This window comes from Schistocerca americana, chromosome X (genome assembly GCF_021461395.2).
Source record: "Schistocerca americana isolate TAMUIC-IGC-003095 chromosome X, iqSchAmer2.1, whole genome shotgun sequence".
Lineage (NCBI taxonomy): Eukaryota > Metazoa > Arthropoda > Insecta > Orthoptera > Acrididae > Schistocerca > Schistocerca americana.
In genome coordinates this window covers 203,210,137-203,236,594 of record NC_060130.1, presented here as the reverse complement: position 1 = coordinate 203,236,594, position 26,458 = coordinate 203,210,137, and the positions used below count along the sequence as shown (strand labels likewise).

The 26,458-nt window shown below is 38.3% G+C and overlaps 1 protein-coding gene across 1 annotated transcript in view; it reads right to left on the bottom strand.

Annotated features, from left to right (window-relative positions):
- Positions 1–26,458, bottom strand: part of LOC124555112 (dual specificity mitogen-activated protein kinase kinase 7-like) — a 167,883-nt gene that overhangs the window by 53,438 nt on the left and 87,987 nt on the right. The window contains exon 8 of the mRNA XM_047128915.1: positions 9,757–9,978. Coding sequence (XP_046984871.1) covers positions 9,757–9,978 — 222 coding nt within the window. The remainder of the gene's footprint in view (positions 1–9,756; positions 9,979–26,458) is intronic.

The following is a 26,458-nucleotide window of genomic DNA, read 5'->3' as shown; positions in this document are numbered from 1 at the left end:
TATGGCTTTCAAACATACAAATACAAAACAAAATCAATGTTATGTAACAATAATTTAGAAATTTAAAAAAAATAAAAAAAATAAATATAGCTGATAATTTTTGGCATGCAAGATCCACGTTCTAAAACAAGTCATATCTTACAAATGTTGCAATACATTCCACAAAATAATTATTTAGTGAGAAAATCTGAATCCCTATTTGTACATATTACCATCTTCTTCGTGTAAGTTTCTAACAAAAAATGTGACAAAAAACTGCACAAAATACAAGTTGTTGTTTGTGACAGATCAGAAAGAAGTTTTCTATTTAGATCGCTCACAGTGGCTATGAATGCATGACTACTCATGCACAATCAATCTTGACATATGGAAATCATTTCTATCTGTTGGAAAAGATCAACATAAAATGGCACTGGCAATATCACTAAATGTGGAACCGCACATTTTCTACATTAGAAACACAATTATAAAGATCTTTAAATATGTATGATAGTTTGTTACAGTCTTTGATTAGGTGTAGCTCACAGGCACCTAAAAACAGTATTCATCATTTTAAATACAAAACCAAGTTTCAAAGTATCAGTCATCACAGTCAATGTGAAACACTGATGGGAAAATTCAGCACAAGGAAAACATACACATAGAATATAATTTCTTTCTATGCAGGTCTGTTCCATTTTAAAATTTTTGTCATAAGTTAGGTAGTTCCCAAAAAATAAGAGATATCACCTATAAACATCAGTACCATGTCAGTCATAAAATACTACAGTGCTAATATATCCAATTCACGTTCATTTCCCTCTGTATTCTAACATTTACTTACTGTAAGAAAGTTTAACTCATTGCAGTGTAAGAAAGTTTATGGTGCCCACATACTTCCCAGTAATAGTACATTACAAAAATATAAAAACAGGCTAACAAGTACAGCTACTATCGAGACAAATATTTTAGAGTGTCTTATGATGGTCACACTCACTGCGAACGAGTTCCTCCTCAATTCTGAAATGTTAACACAGGCAACAAATTATTACAAATAAATGTGATTCTATGGGAGTAATAAAACTAAGGATACATTACAATACATAGAAATATACTGCAATAGTTTCATAAAGTGATTTCATATTAACAACAGAGTTGATAAGAAAGCTGAACAATCTTTGGCTGAAATATCATAATGATGTTAAAACTGGTGACTAATAGTCACTAGCAATCACATTCAGTGTCATTAATATAAACCCCACTAATCTCTGTTGGAGGTCACCTGTTCATATCATACGAACTGCAAATATTAAGTCAAATCAGAAAAATTATATGAAAAACTGAATAAAAGGAAGACTATATTTTGGACACAAATAAAGAAGTGCAGAATGCAGTCACTGCGTAATAGGATTTTTTGAGAACTAGTCAGTATTTTAACACTGTCCAGTACTTTGTCTAGTTCAATTGAAAGTAAGCCACTTAGAGCATAATACATGTCAATAAGATATTACAATTACAATAATTAGATTTATGTAGGTACTGAGATACACTTATTTCAACACCTAGATTCAAGCAACAATGCTTGAATTATGGAGATACAATCAACTATATACTTTTCCACTGTCAATTTTTATAGAGTTTTAAAGACATGGAATGCGTGCACCTTGATGTTATCAGTTGGCCATGACTAGCTCAAAAGTGTAACCTACCTTCTGTGTAACCAGTGATAACTGTGATAAAATATTTCACATTCCCTCCGTAATGCTATTCCTTGGGCTTACACATGGACTCCATTTTGAATGAATAGATTAATCTCCAACTGCATCTGCTCCACCCTACTACTTTCCCCAGACAAATGTCTTGCCAGACTTAGTGTGTGTTATCTATTCCACTGTTAGTTACCTCCCTGTATCTCATATACTTATTTATAAAAAATAAACTGTTGTGCTACTACACATCATTAGCATCTAGAAGCTCAGATCTTTAGTTGTACAAATTTGACCTGTATATGGCTCATAATGAGGTTTAGAAAAGAATTAATTAGCCAGCCAGTCATCCTATGACCTTCTCCACCACAAATGAATAGATGGCATTATGTTAAAACACATCCCTTAAAGGAAAAAGAAACATATATATGCCTGCTCTCTTGCTACATACACAAATTCATGGTAGAAGTATGTTAAACAACCACACAAAATCACCAGTGAAAACAACCATATAGCAAACAGTTCAAATAATTGATCTTCCAGGATGCATTCATTTTAAGACTAACCAGGCAATTCTGACATATGGTAAGTTGTAGTATGGGGGCAGGTGTGTGGAAGAAATTCAAGAGAATATGTAAGAAGCAGAGCGACCAATAATATAATTGCAGTGTACAAGAGCAAGAGGAAAACTGCAAGGAAGGAAGTAAAATAAACTTTTCTACCCAAATGTAATATCCTGTTGACAATAAACCAATAAGGAAAAAAATGGAGGGAAAATTAAGGGTGATGTGGTCATTAAAGATGAAGCACAAGACTGATCTGGACAAGGGGGTGAAGGAAACAGATCATGACCTCTATGTCTTAGTTGTAAGACACCACTCTAGCATTCACATTAAGTAATTTAGGGGAACTATGAAAACCAAAATTTAGATGACAGATGGAGATTGGAATCTGCTACACCCAAGTATGAGTACACTGACTTAACCGCAGTACCATCTCAGTCGGGCAAGTTTGTTAAAATCTGAACATAAGCACAGTATTTTACCACAATAAGGCAAGGTACTGGCATTGCCTTACTTGCAGCAACCAAAGCAACACTTGCCTTAAATGAGTTAGGAAAACAATGGCATACCTGCTTTAGACTGGCTTGAACTGGGATTAGATCATGGCTCAATTTTAATAGTGATCAACATTTTAATGCCACTATTAGTGAACAAATCATAAATTTAAATTCCAAAAGTGCGACTACAACAATAAGGATAACTATTCAAAGATTGAAATTGCATTCTACCATTCATAACTAGCAGGTTCCATATAAATTCCAGATTTTACTGTTGCATTTACTCATGATATGCAGTTCTTTCATGTTTCCTGTTCTCAAAGCACTGTGAATGACAATTACCTATCAGCAAAATTGTCAGATAATTCATACAAAATGGTTTTATCATACATGCAATATTGCCTATGGCTATAATCAATGAACTTTATTGCTGAAGAAATTTTGCACAATATAAGTAGTAGTCAAATGAAAATGAGCCATGTTGGAAAAAAGTAAGTAAACTGTATCTTATTTCACAAGTGATCACCAGAAACGTTAATAATTATTCCACCACCGTCAGACATGAAGGTCAATGCCTTCATGGAAAATGTTTGTAGTTGTCTAGAGGAGGAATCGTGGTTGTAACCAGGTGTGCACCTCTTCATCCAAAGCAAATCAGTGGCCACAAACATCTTTCCCCGGGGTTCCAAAAATAAGGAAATTACTTGGGGAGGGACCAGGACTGTATGGAGGATGTGTAAGGACTTCCCAGCAAAACTTCTGAAGTGTACCGTATTTACTCGAATCTAAGCCGCACTTTTTTTCTGGTTTTTGTAATCCAAAAAACCGCCTGCGGCTTAGAATCGAGTGCAAAGTAATCGGAAGTTCCGAAAAATGTTGGTAGGTGCCGCCACAACTAACTTCTGTTGTCGAATATATGTAGCGCTACGCAGGCATGCTTTGCGGGCACAAAGATAAATACTGGCACCAAAACCTCTGCGTCAGTAAATAAATTTTTAAAAAAAGTGGAAGACGAGCTTTTTTTCTCCGCCCCGAGTTTCGACCACTGCATTTTCATACATTATCCAACGAAGTAAATACAAATTCTGTATTGTTCATCTTCGAATGTAACAGCATTTCAATCCACTACGAAAATCCGACTGGCAAGACTGTTTGGGATGTTTGTCAATATGGGCAACTCTGCGTTCTGAATTTTTTCCTACCTGTGAGAAAAGATGGTTGCTAATAGGAACTGTTATGAATTGTGAATCACATTCAGTATTCTCTTCACTATAAGAATGATACGAATATAAACATTTTGCAATGTATTCTTTCGTGTTTGCTGCTATCACATTTAAATCCTGTCCGCCTAATAAACTATGAAACTAGTGAGACAACAGCAAACGTGGAAGAATATACATATCATGTCATGTTTATATTCGTATTATTCTTATGCCTAATAGTGATACAGTCAGAAATGAAGCACGGCAATTCACTAGATTTTTAAATCTAAGATGACTAATTTCTGTGCAGCATGTAATGTACTAAAGAGGCATCTGCAAAGATTTTCCAACGGAAATTTTTTTTCGCTAAACTCTCGTTCAGAACATCTTCTATCATACGCAGTCTATTATTTGGTTCTTGTTGATCATTATGAAAGAAAGCAGTGTAAGTAACAACAAATTGCAGTCTCTTGCCATTGTTTCGCTAATGAGACAATTCCTCTCTCTCTCTCTCTCTCTCCCCCCTCCTCTCTCCTTTTTTTTAAGCGGCGGTAGCTTGCACAAAAGTAAGCCATGCCATGAGCGGCGACGGGTCATAAAGACTTATTACCAGACTGCGACAAACAATGCATGACACAGTACAGTAATGCATTTTCACCGAGTGACGTAAACACCTATAACAAAGAGAATGGCACTTATCAAATCAAAGAAAAATAAGCAATCAATTCAAACCAGACGAAGTACGTGAAAAAGGAATGGTACCCGTATAAATACGGACGGCGTGCCTGACGCATAGCAATGGCTACTTGGTAAAGCTTAACTGCTAAGCTTACGACTCGAACCAAACTACCGTAGCTGTATCGTCATTCATTCGACCTAAATCGTGTCTCATATTAGAATGGACCAACTTTGTTTCGATTTGGAGGTGCGGCCTAAAACTTTTCTCTCCCCTTGAATTTCTAGTCTCAAATTTCAGGTGCGGCTTAGATTCGGGAAAATTTTTTTCCTTGATTTCGAGTCTCATTTTTCAGGTGCGGGTTGGATTCGAGTGCGGCTTAGAGATTCGAGTAAATACGGTACTCAGAACAACCTTGGCGACATTTTGAAATAATAAACAGTTTACTTACTGTTGTTCCATCTGTGTTGTTTTCATTTGACAGCCCCTTATAGTAACATGTCCCATTAAGTAAAGCTAGTAACGAAAAATGGGATTTTTCATATGGTTCTAATATAAAACGAATGAGTGACTTGATGCGAATGAAAAGCAGATAAGAGAATATGGAGCTTCGTTTAGAGAAGGTTATACCAACAACAACAACAACAGTAATACTAGTATACTGTTATTACAAATAAATATAAGTTAATTCTAATGTCTTACTGGCAACGTGCTCATTGCAGATGTAGTACTAGTCCAATAAGACAAGGATGAGAGAAGGATTTGTGTAGGCATTCACCTGAACTGATTTAGTGAAACCACAGAAAAGCTACATCAGGATAGCCAAAAGGCAATTTGACCAGTGTTCCTCCCAAATAAAGGAGCCCTGTGGTTTATTCAATGTGTCACCTAGCTCAAAACAATATATTTTTCATCAGTGAGCTTAATAATATACCATATAGTTTACAACCAACTTTTACTTCTACACAGAACAGTAAATAATCATTGTTGGTACCAGTAGTTAGTTTTGTGGAAATATTAATTCATTAAAATTAAAACTATTCAATGCACCACAAGAGCTCTGAAACAAAGTTATCAGACCCATGAAGAGTGAAAATAATACATGAATACTCTTTTTCTTACACATGTATTTTCACCACCTACTAAATTAAAGAGCCAGTCTGGACAATTCAGTATAGTGACAATACATCTACCTTATACTGTGACAATGTGCAACAGGACATGCAGAAACAAAAAAGACCAGTCAGTCAATATAATTATATAAGTAGGGTCTCCTAACTACAATAGCTGTTATCATGATATGCAGTATTTAATGACAATTCTCAATTTAGACTGTAAGACATTTCATTTTAATGACCTAATTGATCACAAATCTGAAATTACTTTATCATGTGATTCAAAGAAGAGGGAACATGGAGGAACTGTAATATATCATAAATGCAACTGCAAGACTTTAAATAATAGCCATTCAAAAATGAAATATTCAATATGTGTTTTTAGCAAATATATGATCATTCTCTTGGTAAGCACTGTGTTTATCTTAGTTGCCATACATTTTTCCATGTCCCTTGTAGCATTCAGTAATCAGAGTAGAATAACATAGGATAAAACGCAAAAGGTGTAAAGAACTACTAACTTATAAATCATAGTTTTTGAAATGATCAACATAAAAAGATAAATCCTATTAATAAGTTCCTGCATTTGGTTGTATTACAAAATATCCAAAGTAACAATAGATTAGGAAGTGCTTTTCAAGCAGCTTTCGACAAATCATAGTATAGTTATAAAGGGGATAGGGTTTTTTGGGAAAACATATGCACAATCATAATGGGGCCCAATGGAAACCATGATACTCAAGTTCTATGTAAAAGACATGAAAACCAGGTAGTTGTGGAAGGCAAGGGCACAGAGGCAACTTTTCATCACTAACCTTTTTTCATGTTCGTAGTGAATCTATAGAAAATACAATTACCAAATTCAATTGACAAATTGATTGATAATCTTTACTCTCTTCATCAAGTCCACAAATAGCTTCTGGTTACCAGCCAGTGCAGAATTACAATCACTTTTGTACTGAAGCTCTCTTCATCCAGACCAATTACTCTGCAGTGCTACATATTCCTTAAATTCAATTTCCCCTGCTCTTTCTTCTTCCCTGACACTAGAAAGAGCATTACTTCCATAACATTAGAGTGTTAAAAACTGTAACACTGTACAAAAAAGTATATGCATGAACACAGAGCACCTGTACCCAATAGATAGCTGGTCAGATTCTCTGCTGAATATGTGGCAGAGATTGTCACCAGACTTCTAGTAGCTATTTATTGCAAATTACTTTAGCAGTGGTGTGTTTTGCACAATTAGATAATGCCCAGTAACTCCAATTTTCAAGAGTGGCACTCTCAGAATTAACATTGTTTTTGGAAGCAATAGTCTTGGAACATACAGCTCAATCAATTTATTAATTGGGTACAGAAAGTGACAAATACTCACTGTGAGAGAATGTTATATGTCTTGCAGTTTAGAAAGCTCCTAATACAACTGCAAATTAGCAATTTATATAAACAATGCACTTGTACAATATCCAAACAGACAAGAGTGAGAACTACATATCAGATAGAATTTCACGTGTAGTTCTGGATGGAAGCTCATCACTGATGCAAGCATAACATCAGGCATGGTAATGGAAAAGGGCCAGGAAAACTCACAGGAACCATGATGTGTTTGCTGGCAACTGCACAAAACCATCAAAAAGTCAGAAGCCAGCCAGAAGTGCTTCTTTTCTCACAGCACTGGGAGTCAGAAATAACCACAATTAAAATGCAAAGTGCAAGTGATTATTTGCATCTTTCTACATGATATAAGGTTTCATACTTGCTCACACTGTTTTACTTAGCTTCTTTCCATGCTATAGAATCTTAATATTCAAGAACTCTAAAAATATCAGAACTGTTAGAAATCAACAATGTTGTTATCGTTGCACATGCTTAAATTCTTAGGTGTCTTCGTTGCTATATCTAACTTGACATAGCTGACAGTACAACACAGAAAGGCAGCCATCATGGACTTTTCACCCAACAAATTGTAAATTTCTAGATTTCCATCTATTGCTCTGCCCCGTTTGATACAGACTTCTGTAACTGATACTTTTGTTTCCCCTTTCTTTTATGCACACTCCACGCATTTCCCAAAATTCTACTCTGGACACTCATTTGCAGTGAACTTTAGTTTGTCTTCTTCCATGAGCCCACAATGTTTATTTGTGCATTTTCAAAACAAAAATATATTTTTTTCTGAGCATCGCTTTAAAGTTATCATTAGTGACATCAATATACAATGCTTGCTGAAGTATTCATCAGCAATCTGCAATGGTATGTAACCTTCATCACTAATTAAATATTTATATTATTTGTGAATGAAAGTATGTGAGCTTGCATCCTCTCAGCAACTGTACCTGTCTGCAAAGCACATACCACCATTACAGTTTGCTGCATATAAGAAGTTCCATATTTTGCTCCTTTCTGAAAGGATATTAAGAAACCATTATGCACAGCAGACTTTAGTGCTGCTAAACAACTGTGTGCAGCAGGCCTTATTGTGGTAAGAGAACTAATAACCACAGCAAGTTTACAAAAATCAGTCAGTTACAACAGTCATAATGACAACTGTGCATACACTAACCAAGTAAGGATACACTTCATGTTTACTCCATTTAAATAAGTTGGTATTAGAATTATACTGTAAGAAATCTTATTGAACAAGACAGTTTTCAGAAATTAACTGAAAATCATACTGTGTTCATTCTAGAAAGCCTTAGAAAGAAGAATAAGAACTTTTAGTTCTTTTCTGAAGGAGGAAACAGGGATAAGTTAGGTAAAATTTGAAAGGAGGAGCAGGTCATTAAGACACCACACTGAGAACCACCGGCCCGCCAACCATTCAGTCTCCTAGAAATTTTATAATTTTCCCCAAGAGAATTTTGCTTTTGATACAAACAAGAAGACACAATATAATAAAATTGTTGTCCTATGGAGATAATATGACAAGTCGATAACGCCATCTCTGCAACAGACAATTATCTGTATCACCTGACCAGTTAACTGTCTGGACATTTTTTCAGTCTTCTCAAAAATCAGACTGTCATGGCATTACAATACCTTAAATGTAACTGGTATTCACAACAAAGACAGATGGAACAAACTTGGGGGCAAAACAGTGGCAAGAGGAAAATAACATCAAAAGACAAGCATAGGAAATGAAAGTGAAACAAGTAAGAGAACAAGATTATTCCTACTTGACAGTTCTTCAGGTTTTTAAAATCCGCTACCATCATCGTACTGACTTTGTAATGGACACAATGAAACAAAATTCAGTTTTGCATTTATGTCAAAATCTAAACTTATGATTTGTAACATTAAGAACACAAGACATTACCAGTATCTGTTTAGTACTCATTACTAGTCAAACGTAAAATGTTAAACAACACAGACGTTACCAGGGTCTGTTTAGTACTCACTACTGTTCAAATGTAAAATATTAAAGTCTTATTACATGCCAAATGGTTTCCACTCATAATCCAACACTGACTTTTTCCAACACAGGTAATTCATTTATTACCAGTCTAACTTAAAGCTGCTTGAAAAATAATCATGAGCTATAAGTTTGAATATCTTAACTCCATGCTTGTAAAAATATCTACAGTGTTGCACATTAACATGATCTCTCACTAAATACTAAAAAATAAATACCAAACACAAAATTGTAAACAGACACTTAAAAAAGAAGTTTCTTTTACAGCACACTTTGTCCACATTTGAACTATGAAAAACCTGCATCCATTCTATAAGATGTCTTCCATTTTGCAGCTGCTGTGCTTCACATGCATTTTAGTAACTGTGTATATAAATACATGCATACATGCTTGGGAGTGTGTGTCTCACTCCACCCCCATTCCCAAAAAAACACATGGTCAAACTAGAAAATGTGCATACAAATACTGTAAAGACCTATATACTTATATATATGGCAAAACATTTAGGAGTGAATACAAATAACTCAAGTAGGGAGTGAAGCAGAACAACAAATAGTGCCACTGAAGCACAAATGACTACAACTAACAGCGTAAGTCCCTACCCGACAACTCTGTTCTCATCCCACTCTGTATCACTTGGTGTCTTCCAGAATCCCTGTGCACCATTATCCGTTGTATCACAGCCCAGTCTTGAATTTGCATCTGATAGCCTGTGTACAGTACTACCATTGGGTTGCTTTACAGTCTCTGATAATGACCTATGATGTGCATGATGCAATGGAGGGTGGCGGCGGGCCGATGGTGACGGTGGTGGTGGCGTGAATCTGCAAAAACAAAGGCTCTTACTCTGAGTGTAGAAGCAAAATGAGGTTAAATCTCAACAGAGGTAAGCAAACATTCAGTTGAACACTTAAATAATGATGGTAAATTTTTTACAGCAAAATCAGTTGCTTTGACACCACTTTATGCATTTCAGTGCGTTCAGTCATCATCAGAATCTATGGTACATTGAAAATCACAATTTCCAGGTCTCATTTAACCACTGTGACAGAATTTTTGGATTCTTGAACAGTTATTTACATGAGGTTCACAAATTAACACTGTGCACTGCTTTGACAGCTGTAAAGCCATTGGCACACAGACTGTGCATTTGAAAATTAACGTTGAGCATGCCGAGTTCAACATGCTGCTGAATGCTCAGAAACGATGTGACTTGTGTATATGGTATGTGTGTCTCAAAATGGTATATGCAATCACAGCATACTCAAGCAGCAGGTGTCAGCTGTTCTGGATAGCAAAACAAACAGTTTTTTTTTTTTAAGAAAATGGACAAGTGTAAAAGTCCTACATCAGCTCTACTAAAATGCACATTTCCTACTTTTTCCATGTGCTGGTCATGTTGTTCTGTCTATAGTGTACACAAATAAAAACTTAAATATCCATGAACATGTTACAAGGCAAAAAGGAAAGATTCATATACAGTCAATAAGGGCAAAAATTCCATTACAGATAGGGTAATACAAATTTACAACAGTGTTCCACATACGATGAAAATTATTTCATCATTTGCACTTTTTGGTAAAACCCTAAGACCATTCTTATATGATCACTGTTTCCATTCAGCAGCAGAACCTTAAGAAAAATTGAAATACAAGATTAAATAAGAAAGTGCAAAATCTCTTTCTGCAAGTAGTACAAGCTCCCTTCTAGATACAGTCAATCAAACACACACTACTGAGAGAGAGAGCGCCCTTATATTTACGTAGAATGTTATAGAATATACTTGTATTAGATTAAAAAGAAAGTCTCAGAACCTATTTGAAAACATGAAGGCACGTAAAAAAAAAATTGATGTAATGAGATGTGAACCTGCTACCCATCACACATCACTTTGTAACTCTCTATCTCTATTCACTACACTACATGGAACGTCCATAACGTGTGACCTTGTCTTGTATGTTGCTAACTTCTGAAGGCTTTAATCGCATGTATGTTACTAACTGACACTTAATTACAACAAATCGTACCACAAAAAATGAGTTTTTGATGGATTTTAAGTGCACCTTTGCCACTGAAACAGTATACTTCCATAAAACGCAAGTCACAATTCAAAAATTATTTAACTATCAATATCGTGTTTCCCATCATCTTATCACAACAAATCCCACCAATAAATAATTGGTTTTCGACAGACCAGTTTTCTGGTGCTTTGAATCAACATATATTCATAGGAAAAAAGTTATAATATAAAATCGACCCAATATGGGCTTCAACTGAGAGCCAATATGGCATCTCCAGACTCTTTACTAAAACGAGATGGCATGCTTGTGACATATGTGGCATTCTTCCACCTCACTGGACTATGTTCAAACGCACATTCAGAACATCTCTCATGCTTCATATTCCTCTACACCATGACTTAAAAACTCGCAAATTTTGAGTGTGAGTACCCATACTTCCTCATGCACTTTCTTGCAATCAGATTCAAGGTCGCATTAGTGGGTACGGAGGTGAAATACAAGCACACTTTCAGCATTCAATTTGCATCAACCGTTTACCTTATAAAATAATACAGTCAATTGTAACAGTGCTCTCATCTGGTTAACAGTCAAGTCGTCATTGCGTAACTCCAACCGTGCCTTCGCAGTTTAACTCTCAATGGAAGGAAATGTATCTGTTTATTGAAAATTATGGTTCTCTGTAAGAGATCTGGTGATGAAGAAAAATCAACTGAGTCTGCTTCTCGAGTAAGTTACAAAGTTGCTTTGCTTTTAGTAAAACCCCTGTGCCCTTCATGGATGGCGATTTAATAAGAGAATGTGTGGCAGTTGCTTCAGAATGTCTATCTCAAGTAGATCAATTTCAGATGGTGCCATTATCTAACATGACCATCATGTGTCACATACATGACATGGCAGATGACACCCAGAGCCAGCTTGCACATATTTTGTAAGGATTTTGTGCCATATTCTGCAGCTCTGGACGAAAGTGTTGATATCACGGGCACACCCCAGCTTGCCATTTTTATTAAAATTGTTAATAGGGACCCTGAGGTGTGAGAGGAGCTCCTTGATGTGGTAGTCACAATTGGAAGTAACATTTTAAGCTGTATTATAGAAAATATAGGATTGTTGTAAAATTCTTTGGTTTCTGTGTCAACACATGATGTGCCAGCAAGGACAGGAAAGAAATCAAGGTTTGTTATGCTGATGAAGGAGAAAATGCAAAAGCTTTCTGTTTCAAATGAAATCACAGGTGTTCACTGTATAATATGCCAAGAGAACTTATGTGCAAAGAGTATTACTCTAAAAAAATGGGATGAGTGTTGTTGTTCATAAAACCAGTTATATAAGGAGGCATGTGTGGTGTCACCGCCAGACACCACACTTGCTAGGTGGTAGCTTTAAATCGGCCGCGGTCCATTAGTACATGTCGGACCCGCGTGTCGCCACTGTGTGATCGCAGACCGAGCGCCACCACAAGGCAGGTCTCGAGATACGGACTAGCACTCGCCCCAGTTGTACGGACGACGTAGCTAGCGATGCACACTGACGAAGCCTCGCTCATTTGCAGAGCAGATAGTTAGAATAGCCTTCAGCTAAGTCAATGGCTACGACCTAGCAGGGTGCCATTAGTAACATTGCATGTATCTAAAGAGTCTCACTTATATCGTCAATAGCGATGTACCAAGGATGGATTAAAGTTAAGTATTACAGAAGCTACGTACTTTTCTTTATAGCATTCATTACGTATCCTGTTACAGACCTATCTCTTGCCTGCGTCAACTAAACGCGTGCCTTTCGGCTTCCTCTCATTGTGTCTACGCTGTCTTGTCTAGACACAACAGCATGGACTACAACAAAGGAAATTTAGAAACTGTCTTGAGGATTTTAAAAGCTAGTATGGTAGCCTGCCTTATTGCAGTGAAGTCCACTGGCTTAGTCATGGCAAATTATTAAATCAGTTTTTTTGTCTCTATTACATGAGATAAATATTTTTGTGGAAATAAATAACATGTTTGTTCCTGAACTGAAAGAGCCATTATGGAAAAGTGATCTCATCTTCTTAGCAAATAGAACTAGCTGTCTAATGCTTCGAACATTTCACTACAGGGTAAGGATCTGGTGATTATTCATTTCAAAGACTGAATAGAAGCTTTTAAAATGGAAATACAGAAATCTAGATCATTATCCAAAATTATTGTATATGCAAGATGCTCTTGGTAAAAAAGACTTTCAACACTATTCACATATTTTAGTTTCTCTTAAGGAAGAATTTGAGCAACATTTTCAAAATCTGATGGCATTTGAAAGTGATTTTCATCTGTTCTCCTCAGCATTTTCAGCGAGTATTGAAGAAATTCATCCTGAACTACAACTAGAAATTATTTACCTGCAGTGTGACAGAGAACACAAATACAAATTCCAGAACAAGAAAAACATTTTGGAGCCTTCCCTCAGGATAGATTGCCTTGTTTCCACAAACTGACAGCTACAATAATATCAATTATTAATTCCATGTATGTTTGTGAACAACTGCTCTGTAAAGAAAAGTAATAAGATGCCTCTGAGAAACTTGCTGTATGATTGTAATCTAAACTGCATGCTGCATCTGCAATGCAATTACTCCAAATTCAGAAGCAATTGTTAAGAGGGAAAAGTGCAAGAGAACCAAGAATCCTACACATTAACAACTTAATTTTTGTATAATACCTCACAAATTACATTAAGAAAAGTAGAGAAGTATACATTAATAAAATTTTGTAACATGTGTACATTTTTGTTTATTTGTTCCATTTGTGGTAATAATATAAAGTGACTGATGAACATGCAATGGCAGCTGTTCTGTCCCCCACTCGGCTCCCCCCTCTCCGTCATGTGCCGGTAGTGGGGGTACCGTGCTATATGCTCATGCCCTGCAGCTCACAGCTTGGTCCATGAGCATGTTCGTTGTGAAGCCCTGCTCTACACATTTGGAAAGACTACCCTACGTGCTTTTCCATTGTACAACGTCAGAAACTCGGCACGCTCAGTGTTGACTTTCAAATGCATTGTCGATGTGCGGACAGCTTTGGATAACAAGAACTTCGTTTTAGTGGATTTTGGTACCTCATAGCAATATAAACCACAGGCATTAGAGAATGAAAATGAAAAAAAAGCAAATACATTTTTATGTAATAGTTCAGCATATGGCCACTGATTTAGTCACATACTGTGTACCATAAATCTCAACATGAAGGAGAATCTTCAGGAAAGTAAAATGAGCCAGATGATACATTAACTCAAGGGAAGCAGCCACTGCAGACAACTTTTCTGTATAGTATACTAACAACCAATTACTTCTAGTGCTAGCCTACCGATATCTAATCATAGGAATTATTTCTAGAGTACATGTAATGCAGCTATCAGCAGCTGTCTATATACTGATAAAGTTAAAATCTTTAATATAAACAATAGTGTTAACCGGAATCTACACATTCAAGTCAAAATATCCAGATAAGTTATAGGAGTACCTAATAAGGTACTCTCTTACTATAGTTCTGAATATTTCGGGATTTCCAGATTCTTGCTTAATTTATGCGATCAATGTGCTATTAAAGACTATTGCACTAAGTTCAACACCTGCAGTATTGTGGTGGTGAATTTCACAGTTCATCAAAAATTAAGGCTTATTATTGCTCAAAATACAGTTACGGAGTAAATAACATAGAGCATGATTGTAATAATTCTATGGTCTACTAACGCCCTTGTCCAAGATGTTCAGTTATCAGCTTTACATAATATCCATACTGTACACTTCAGCAGAATAAATACTTTTTTGAGATTAGCTGCACCTCATAAGAAGATTATGCCATACGCCAGTACTGGGTGAATGAACACAAGGTATGGCAGAAATCCTGTCTGCAGGGTAACATAATAAGAGATACAGTGAAGCCCCACTTTTACACTTACCAAGGGACTTCAGAAAAATGGCGTAAAATGCGGGAAAATGTAAAATGTGGGAAATAATGTTTTAATCTGTAAAAGTTACATGTAGGATACCCCTTTCATTTTTGTACTATATGTACATAAAACGTATCAAAACATTCGTCAGGAACTTGTTTATTATCTGACAAATCTTTATTTTCTAATAAGAAGTGCTGATGTAACTGGAACTGATAACTGTTTGGGAAGTAGAAACATTTGAGTCAATTACATACATCATAATCAATGTTTTTCAAAAGCCCGCAGCTGTAATTCATTACTTAAATAATGGAATACTGGACCAGTTATGTATTTTTTCATGCTTAGCATGATGCGTTTCAAGAATTTTTTCTCGTTGTCAAGTGCAAACATTTACCTAAGCATTTTTTGTGGTGTTTGCAAATATGTTGTTCTACGTCTCTTGGACTGTTGTCATCTTTTTGAGGTTATCAGGCAGTGTGTCTCCTCAATTATGTAGAAAACCATACACACGTAAACTATCACTCACACTGTTTGTTTGTGTACCATCACAAAAAATCCATACATAAATAGTGTACTTGACAGCGAGAATAAATTCTTGAAACACACTTTGCTCAACATGAAAAAATATGTAACCAGTGTTGTATCTAAAACAAAAATATTTGAGCAATGCAAAGTGAGTGAAGGTGTCAAGTAGCACTACAAGTGCCCAAATGATGAAGCACACTAAATATGCTTCTACAAAGGTGTCATGACGATCACAGCAATCATAAAATTGTGCATATGCTGTAGAGACAGTTTGATAATGGTTGTGATCGGTCACGATATCTTTATTCGAATGAACCTAGTTACTCCCATCAGCCACCACACCGAGTAGAGCCTGGCAGCAGCAGGAGGCATGGCATGAATGGTTCCAAATTTTACCCATTTACTGGTTCAGACCCACTGAGTAGAGCACCCTAGTGTCAAGAAACTTAACCATGTAACGTTTGTAAACACTACTTGACAGCCAACACCATGCCAGCATCATTTTACATCAGGTTTTTCTCCATGAACATTTTTTTCATAAAGCATAACTGTGAAATAATGATAAATATATTGACACTAAATTGGGTGTGAATTGACATTGTAGACATTGGAAATTTGAAGGAAGCAATAAAAATGTTGTATACAATGGGAAAACATTAATTCTGGCAATGTAAAAGTGGGGTTACACTGTATTTTCACATACAGGCAGAACTGAGCTTTTTGGACAACTTATCGACTTTTTTGTGCAACCTCAACTTGTCATCTATTTGGACACCCAGGAATTTCACATGTAGAGTTTCATTTAATATCTACCTGTTGATCTTTACTTATGGTACTTATTAGTCACTCCCTGTGAATTTTAAAATTTTTGCAATGAACTGGGTTTTGAAGAAATCTTGGGCTTTCAGCTGGTCATTTACAACTATACTCCATATTTCAACTAGGCACTTGTCAGTCATCCTCAGGTGAGCCATTGAACAATGACGAAGGTGTTCATCAAATTGCAACATATAGTGTGCTGCGAGTAATCTGTGCATGCGTGAATATCATGTTGACAGGCAGACCATACTACCCAGCAGCTGTCATCAGTACCCACTGTTGCCTCCGACTTGAGTAAATCATAGAGATGATAGAATTCCACATGTTATCCAACTGATAGCTGCTGTTGTGGTTCATCAGATTTTTTGCCATCCATATTTTCATAGTTTCTTTAATAATGAACTGATGGTGTCATCATGGGTAGTCCTCTGCCTCCTCTGGCAGCCACCTTTTTTTATGAAGCGCTTTGAGCGGAGAGCACTTATACCAGCAGCCCTTAAACCAACTGCATTTTGGAGGTATGTGGATGATACTTTTGTACGGTGCCCTCATGGTGAGGATAAATTGATACAGTTTTTACATCACCTCAACAGCATTCACAAGAATGTCTGGTTCACTATGGAATTATAGAAAGATGGTTACTGCCTTTCCTGCATGTTTTACTTAATCAGAATACTGATGGCTCTCTGGGGCATTCAGTTTATCTTAAGCCCACTCATACCAACTTATATTTACAATCACTGAGTTATCACCATCCATTGCAAACGACAATTTGCTTAAAACACTTGTACACAGGGCTCACACAGCCTTTGCACAGATAGTTTGCCTAAAGAGCTTGTCCAGCTAAAGACAGCGTTCAGGGAAAATGTATATTCCATCTGGCAGATTAACAGGGTGCTATTAGCTACAACCAAGAACCAGGAAGTGGATCGAGAGGAGAGCACACCAACACAATCTCTAGCTATCCCTCTCTTGGCTGGCAATATTTCATTTAAAATAGCAAGAATCCTTTGAAATTTCCAAGTGCAAGTGTTTTTCCACCCACCAAAGATATCCGAGCTCCTGGGATCAGTGAAGGACAATTTTTTTCTCTCGAAGGCTCAAATTTATGAAATACCCTGCCAGTATTGTGCGGCTTATATAGGCCAGACCATGCACACTGTGAAACAAAGTTGCACCAAACATCAACACTGCACTCACCTGTTGCAACCAATCAAGTCTACTTTTGCCGACATTGCATCTGCACCGGGAATACAACGGAGTATCACAAAACAATACTTATGGTCACAGCAACATCTATTTTGGATTTCAATGTTAAAGAATCCTTGGAAGTTTGCACAGTGAAAAATCTGATGAACTGTGATAGTGATTACCAGCTGTATATTGCTTGGAACCCTATCATCTGCATATTTTGCTCAAACTGAAGATGACAGAGGGCACTGGTGGCAGCAGTAAGTGGCAACACAGAGGACAGCTGAGCTCTGCAGTTCCACCAGTGAGGTCTTTGCCGCCGGGTAGTATGGTCAGTCTGTCAACATTATGTTGATTCATGTGTGGAATATTCACAGCATGCTATATACTGCAGAACACAGGACAACTTTGCCAGCCTTTGATGGCAGGAGCACGGCTGAAATATCATGAATGTCGTTGACTACGACCTGCTGCAAGTCCAAAACTTCTTCAAATAAGTAATTTGTTTTTTTGTTTGGAATTGCATAATATGAACAAGGTTAAAAGTTGGTCTGTTCCTGCACATGGGGCGAGTTACAGGAGGGGACAACAGTAATCGTGTGTGCTCCATTGTGAAAGACCACCACATGGCCGAGGTGATGCAGTTTGGCAACTCATGTCTGCTGACAAACACCTATGTCGTGTAACTTGAAAGATACAGCTTATAAATCTGCAAACAATTGCATTAACAGGTTATGTATGTAACACCAATAATTCGACAAATATAGGTGTTCTAAGTCAATATTTTTTCATTAGAGTATCGAAAAAAGAAAAAAAAAAAGAGTCGTATAAACAAAGGATCAACCAAAGTAACAACATGCTGGCTGATGGAAATCTCATAAGACAAAAAAGGGGTAAAAAACGTGTTGTAGCAACAAATGTCACTTACTTAAATACTGAATATGTAAAATAAAGGAAAGTGGTCATGTTGAAATTACGTCAGTCCTATGATGACCTGTTCAGCAATATTGTCACAGAAAAAGCTGAGCAGCACAGTCACCGTGGTGTAGTGGTTATGATACTAGACTGTCGCATGGAGGGTCATGAGTTCAAAACTCACCTGAACTGTAAAATTTTAATTTCTACATTAGGTTCGCGTACATTCTAGAAGTATCCAGAAACATCAAGAATCACTGCACTGGAATGTTCTGTAAATGTATATCTACCGTATGTGTTCTGGCCAGAGGCAGTTGGCTCTGTGCTCTTGTATGTGCAAGTGCTGAATAAACCTTCGTTAAGTGAAGTTAGTGTTTGTCATTCATTTAACTACACCTTCTTCTACATGACATTGTTCTGTTTGAGATGCTAGGCACTGGAACTTGTGATAGCGCACATTATCGACAACACAGTGGCTCCCATCAGGCCACGACACAGCCGCCGTTTATGTGGCGAGAAACCCGAGTTTGAGTCATATTCAACGGATCGCAATCTATCGGAGACAGAAAAAAAAGAGGATGTTGCGATGACAGCAACTGTGTGCCACCATATGAGACATCCTTCCGGGTTCTCTGGTGTCTATGGCCAAGATCCAACCAAGTGGCTGAAGGTATATGAGTGTATAGCCAAATTTAACAAATGGGATGACACCGTATGTTTGGCTAGCGTATTTTTCAACTTGGAGCACACTGCCAAGCAATGGTATGAGAACAACGAGGAGAAGTTCATAAGCTGGGAAGTATTCCAGGCAGAACTGCGCAAGTATTTCGGTGACACACAACGACAGAAGTGCAAGGCTGAAGATAAATTAAAGTGCAGGGCACAGCGTCCAGGAGAAACTACAGCATCCTACATTCAAGACGTCTTGGAGCTGTGGACAACAGTGGATCCTAGAACGAAGGAGGAAGACCAGGTTGCACATCTCATGAAGGGTGTTGCTGAGGATGTGTATCAAGCCCCACTCCTGAAGGAGGTTTCGACAGCAGACGACTTCATGAAATGGTGCCAGTATATCGAGACAATGCACCAAAAGGAATTACACACATGAAGTTTGAACGGCTTCAAACGTCGTATCGATGTCTGTGATGGAGGAAGGAACTGATTTCACAAGTGTTCTTCATCAGATAGTGAGAGAGGAAGTTCAGAAGGCACTTGGATTGCACGGCGAGCAGAAAACCGAGACGCTTTAAGAGGTCATAAGGAAGGAAGTGGAACCGACATTGAACCCAATCTCTTGTCCTTCATTTCTCTTTAAAACGGTGAAAAAGTTGAGACACAGGTGAAGTTACGTTCCTACAATGCTGCATGAGGAACCTGTTTGGGCACCAAGGAAGACTGACATCTGGAGGACCCAGGATAACCAACCAGTATGTTTCCACTGGGGACAACTGGGACATGTGGTGTGCTATTGTCGTGAAAGGTGGCAGACATTTGATGACGCCCGCGCCAGAAGACAGCAGATCAATCTTAGCCAACACCAACTCCGGGACAATGAAGATGAACAAGAAGATTTGGGTGCAGGACAACGTAGGTCATTATCGCCGCAAAGGGTGCAACCTTCCTTGGAGGTGAGGCCGCCAAAGAGAAAAATCCTCCGTCAGCAATCACTACAAAATTGATAGGAAACTACGGCGATATCCTCATGGATGGCTGACCAGCCCAAGGTCTTGTGGACTTTGGAGCATCATATTCAGTCATTTCGGAGAAGTACCGTGACCGGTTGCAGAAAACCGTATTTATCAACAACAAAACATCTCTGCTGAAGGTTGCTAATGAGAAATATGTAAAACCCACAGGAAGATGTGTCATTCATGTCGGTATAAGTGGCCATACACAGCCCTTAGAATTCATCGTCTTACAAAAGTGTAGTCATGACGTCATTCTCGGATGGGACTTTTTGAAAGCTTCTCAGGCAATTATAGATTGTGGTCGCTCAAAGATTATGCTAGATGAGATGAGATACTGTGGACAGGAAGATGCGCATCTGAGTGTGTGGAGACTGTGTGTGCTGGATGAAGTGATCATTCCTGCAGTCAGCGCTAGAAAGGTGACTGCCACGTGTCATGCCATGCATCAACCCATGGATCTTGTAGTGGAAGGTAAGAGAAGCATACCACTGAAGAATAACTTGGTCATCCCAGCCTCTATTGTCTCACTTAAGAATGGATTCGGCAAACTGTGGATAGTTAACTGTTGCCGAGAACCGCAGATCCTTCCAAGATGCATGTGCGTAGCAAACGCTGAGCTGTTAATTGCAAAACAGCTGAGCATCATAGAAACCTCCCATACCGAGTCTGTGGGCAAAATTGGCCCTACCACTACGAGACAAGATCTTCTAGCTCGACTATCACCAGATCTTACTAAGGAACAACAGAAGAAGCTACTTGCCATTCTTCAAGAATTCTCTGAATGCTTCAATCCACAGGTGAAGAGCAAATTAGACAAATCGACGGTGAAGCACCAGATTAGCACTGGAGACCATCAACGAATAAGTCAGAGAGCTTACCATGTATCAGCAACGGAATGTTGAATAATTTGTGACAAGGTAGAGAAAATGATGAAGAATGACATCATTCAGCCTTCGCAGAGCCCATTGTCATCACCAGTGGTTCTCGCCAGGAAGAAGGATGGCAGTTGGCTCTCTTGTGTGGATTACAGGAAGCTTAATAAGATAACTAAAATGGATGTTTACCCCCTTCCACGAATTGACGATACACTAGATTGTCTGAAGGGGGGCTAAGTTTTTCTCAATCATGGACATGTACTCGGGATACTGGCAAATCGAAGTAGATGAGGCTGATCGTGAGAAAACCGCATTCATCACCCCTGAGGGCCTGTATGAGTTTAAGGTAATGCTGTTTGGTTTGTGTAATGTACCAGCACCTTTTGAACAGATGACAGATAATCTTCTGAGTCACCTGAAGTCGACAATGGGTCCTTGTTATTTAGATGACATTATAGTATTCTCAGAGACATTTGATGAACACGTAAAAAGACTGAGGGCCGTTCTTAAGTATCTTCAACAAGGCGGACTGAAACTTAATCCAAAAAGTGTCTCTTTGGAGCAACAGAAATCAACATACTTGGACGCCTTGCGTCAAACGAAGGTGTGCGGCCAGACCCAGAGAAGGTGAGATCTATAACATAATTTCCTATTCCTAAAAGTATTAGAGATGTGAGAAGCTTCCTTGGATTATGTTCTTATTAACATCGTTTTATGAAAGACTTTTGTATCAAAGCCAGACCACTTCAAGAGTTGTTAAAAGCCAATGCTAAATTTATATGGAGTGGTGCTCAACAAGATTCTTTGATGTGCTGCGAAAAAGCTCTGACGACTGACACTGTACTTGGTCTGTATGAGAGAGCACCTACAGAACTACACACAGATGCCAGTGGGTATGAGATCAGTGCTGTTCTGGTGCAAATTTCAGATGGAAAAGAGAAGGTTATAGCCTATGCTTCTAGGACACTTACAAAAGCCGACAGAAACTACTCAACTACAGAAAGAGAATGTCTTGTTGTGATCTGAGCCATGTGCAAATTCTGACAGTATCTCTATGGAAGGCCATTCACAGTTGTTACAAACCATCATTCACTTTTTTGTTGACAGGTCTTAAGGTTCCAACAGGACGACTCGCCAGGTGAGCAGTACATCTTCAAGAGAATGACATTACTATAGTGTGCAAAAGTGGAAGAAAACACCAAGATGCTGACTGTCTCTCAAGAAGCCCTGTGCAAGACCATCAAGACTTTAATGAATACAGTGACTGTCTCGCTGCACTCCAGGATCTCTCTGCTGAGCAGAAGAAGGACGCCAAGATATCTCAAATTATGCTTGCCTAAAATTGGTCAGAGGATAAGAAAGGGCAATTTAAGGTAGTTAATGGATTACTTTGCAAGAAAAACTTTGATCCATTTGGAAAGAGGTGGCTACTAGCGATTCCTAAACACAGAAATTCTATGACACACCTGAGGTCGGACGTTTAGGAATTATTAAGACATACGATAGAATCAGCAAGAGATTTTTCTGGCCATGTTTATTTAGGAGTGTCCGTCACTATGTGTCGCACTGTCAAGAGTGCCAGAGGAGAAAGGCAGTTCCTCAGAAACCACCTGGCCAACTCATACCAATTCCACCAGCCGAAACGCCTTTCCAGCGTGTTGGGACTGACCTCCTCGGACGATTTCCAACGTCTGCTAGTGGCAATAGATGGATTATTGTTTGCACTGGTTATCTGACACACTATGCCGTTACAAAAGCTGTAAAAACAGCCGAAGCATTCGAGGTAGCCAAATACATCGTGGAAGACATTGTATTAGAACACGGTGCCCCAACGTCGTTAATTATGGACGAGGGAATCTTGTGACAGAGATAAACCGTCGGTGCAACATTACTCATCACATGACGACTGACTACCATCCGCAAACTAACGGGCTTAATGAATGCCTTAATAAGACCTTGCCTGACATGCTATCAATGTTCATCAATGTTGAGCAGAGCACCTGGGATGAGGTGTACTTTTCGTGAGGTTTGCCTACAACACAACCAAACAAGACACCACACGATTTATGCAGTTTTTCCTGGAGCATGGGCGTGAGGTGACTACGACGATGGACACTGTGTTTCCATTACATCCTGATGACGTGGACAATCACTACATCAGCAAAGTGTTAACCAGAGCTGAGGAAACTCGGCAGTTAACTCAACTACACACACTGCAGGCTCAAGAAAACGAGCCACCACCCTGTTGTCCACCAGCCTAGTGACCTCGTCTGGATCTTCACTCCTGCTCGGAAGGTTGGTCTCTCTGAGAAGCTCCTCAGGCACTACTTTGGACCTTACAAGGTTGTAAAACAGTTGTCTGATGTTACCTATGAAGTTGAAGTTGAAGATTTCGACCCTGACACAAGACGCTGAAAGATCAGATATGGTCCACTTCCTTTGAATGAAGCCCTATAAGGATCCTGCAACCCAGGGTAAATTCGTAGCTCCAGCGACAGGCAACAAGCGGAAAGGTGACAAAGAGTGTAGCAGCAAAGGAAGTTCTAAGATCACAACCAGGGCGAACACCAGTCATCGGAAGTCTGAGTATGCAGGACTGATGACTCGTTCCCGGACTGGGAGGATGTAGCACCGAGATACTGTTCTCTTAAGGAGGGAGCAATGTCGCAGAAGAAGCTGAGTAGCACAGTCACCGTGGTGTAGTGGTTATGATACTAGACTGTTGCATGGAGGGTTATGAGTTCAAAACTCAACTGAACTGTAAAATTTTAATTTCGGTATTCGGTTTGAGTACATTCTAGAAGTATCCACAAACGTCAAGAATCATTGTACTGGAATGTTCTGTAACTGTATATATAGCGTGTGTGTTCTGGCTGGATGCAGTTTGCTCCGTGTTCTTGTATGTGCGAGTGCTGAATAAATGTTCGCTAAGTGAAGTTAGTGTTCGTCATTCATCTACTTACACCCTCTTCTACGTGACATTATTATTTAAAAATTAAATTTTGTTCTCCTCCTGCATCTTTCTGAAGTAGTGAAACCTTGGGAGTACTTGCAGAGATGTTTTCCCTCCTCCTTTATTCTGTTTACTGTGAGGCTAGAATAGCTGGTAGTTCCTTTAACCCTCTCAAGTACAATTTTTAATGAGATTTTTTGCTTCCTTGTTCATCTTTTCTGATAAAAAAATGAAGGGCACTGCATATAATCAGATGTGCCTGATTATTGAGAATATTCCATGCACCTATTGTGCTTGAATATTGTGATGCCATGCTATTTAGTAAAGAGACCGCAACTAGAATGCTTAAAGTGCCCAAGTCATAACAATGGGGGTGACTTGCCCACTGCTCAGGACAAAAACGCATTTCTGCACGAGAAGCACATTATCTTGCGTAAGCTCCACCTACACATAAATTTAGTTTTACATCTGTGGTAACATTTGTCAATATGATCCCTCTGTTTCCTTGAAGTAAGAAAGGCGGTGCAATATCCAGTCAAAACTATTCTGAAAGTAACAGCACTCAGCCTCTGATCAAGATCACAAATAGGGACCAAGCGGATGAGGCAATGCAACTGTTGAGACAGTGACCTCCTATTCAGGAAGATGAGTTCTGCCTTGTCTGGACATCTCAATTTAAGTTTTCTGTGGTGTTACTAAATCATTTCAGGCAAATACAGTGATGGTTCTTTCTGCAAGGCCATGGAAGATCGCCTGTCCCACCCTCATAACAATATACTTATATATTCTACTTCCGTATATTTCAGTTATTTATTTTCATTGTATTAATGCAGCAGCTTGTGTAGCCAGTGTGAGGATAGTTTCAGGTAACCAATGATAGTTAGAAATTACAGTTTGCCTTTAGTGCTGAAACTGAACTACTTCTGTCTTCAGCTTGTTCGTAGAGGTTAGCTTTAATTGCCGTGAACAAAGTGATCACGATTTTAGTTCTGCTGTAGACTGTTGATCACTGCTTTCTCAGATACATTGCACATTATGAGGTTGTGGCCAGCTTAGGACACGAGTTTACATTCAGGGCTACAAACACATCTCCTGCGCAGTTCAGTCATTGGTCACATAAAATTAACTGTCAGCATCTTGCATTCCCGACATACCTCAAGGCGACTACTTCCAACACTGCTCCACACTATCCATTAAACCATTTGTGAAGTTACTTGCTGTGGTTATGTGTTACCTATAATTGAGCGATAGCCGGCGGCCAATGTGGCAACACTCTAGCAGCAAGTGACAGACATCAACTGTGAAGTAATTTTAAATGGACTACAGTGATAATTCTCGGACATACTAGCCTCCAGTAATGCAAACTGACACATCAACTAAGGAATACTGTTGGTAATAAATAATGAGTATTTTCTTCCATGACCAATCCGAGGAAGACCATTACTGTGAAGGACATAAAATTTGGAACAGGCTAACGAAGTTCTGTGACAAGAAACACAATCTTCGCTTTACATAAACCCCACGTACCCTCACCAGTACACGCTAAATGTGTGAATATAGCTTTATAAGCAGTAAGAACACTGGGGTGGGCAGTACATGTGGAGTGCATGGCTGGTCAATTTACAGCAAAAACTTTAAAAATGGGAAGTCCCAAAGGAACACATTCCATTTGCTACCCACGAAGTAATGTATGGATAAAGTGAAATAAAGTATCTACAACTGCTGAGGACTGAAGTTAATTGTAAGGAGGAAGATCAAAAACAGAGTAACCGGAGTTAGGCAATCAGGATGGCACACAACCTTCATGGTCAACAAATGCTGACAAACACAAGAAGTAATCTGATGGTGCTGAATGAAGATGATTTGATAACAGGGATAACTTTGCATCTACAGTGGTTTTACCGGTCCACGGAAAATTTGTGCACTCTTTATGGACTGAATTCAAGGTATTCCTATATGCAGACATTATTCATTTCCGTAACCCATAGAAAATCATTCAGTATGACCCCTTATTTAGTAACTGTGGCTGTTGAAAATGTTTATGTGTAGCATTTTGATGATTTTGTTAAAATACTTTGGATATACAAGACCCACAAACGCCTCAAAATATTAGGATCAAGGCTGGTGACCTTCAGTTATGTATTTACTTCCTAAATCATACAAAAAATATTTAAAATCAATATAGATATTTCTTGATACTGGAATGAAAAACCTTTATTTAGAGAATGTTCATCCAATCATAACACTGTGTCAAGCTGCTGATGGAACACAGTAATAGTTAACACTCTCCTGCACAACGTCTGACACATAACAGTATCTTTGTAATTATGGTGTGGGTAGTAAAGTAAAAGAAGTCTTGGATGATGATTTACCAATGATAAACTTGCACAAAA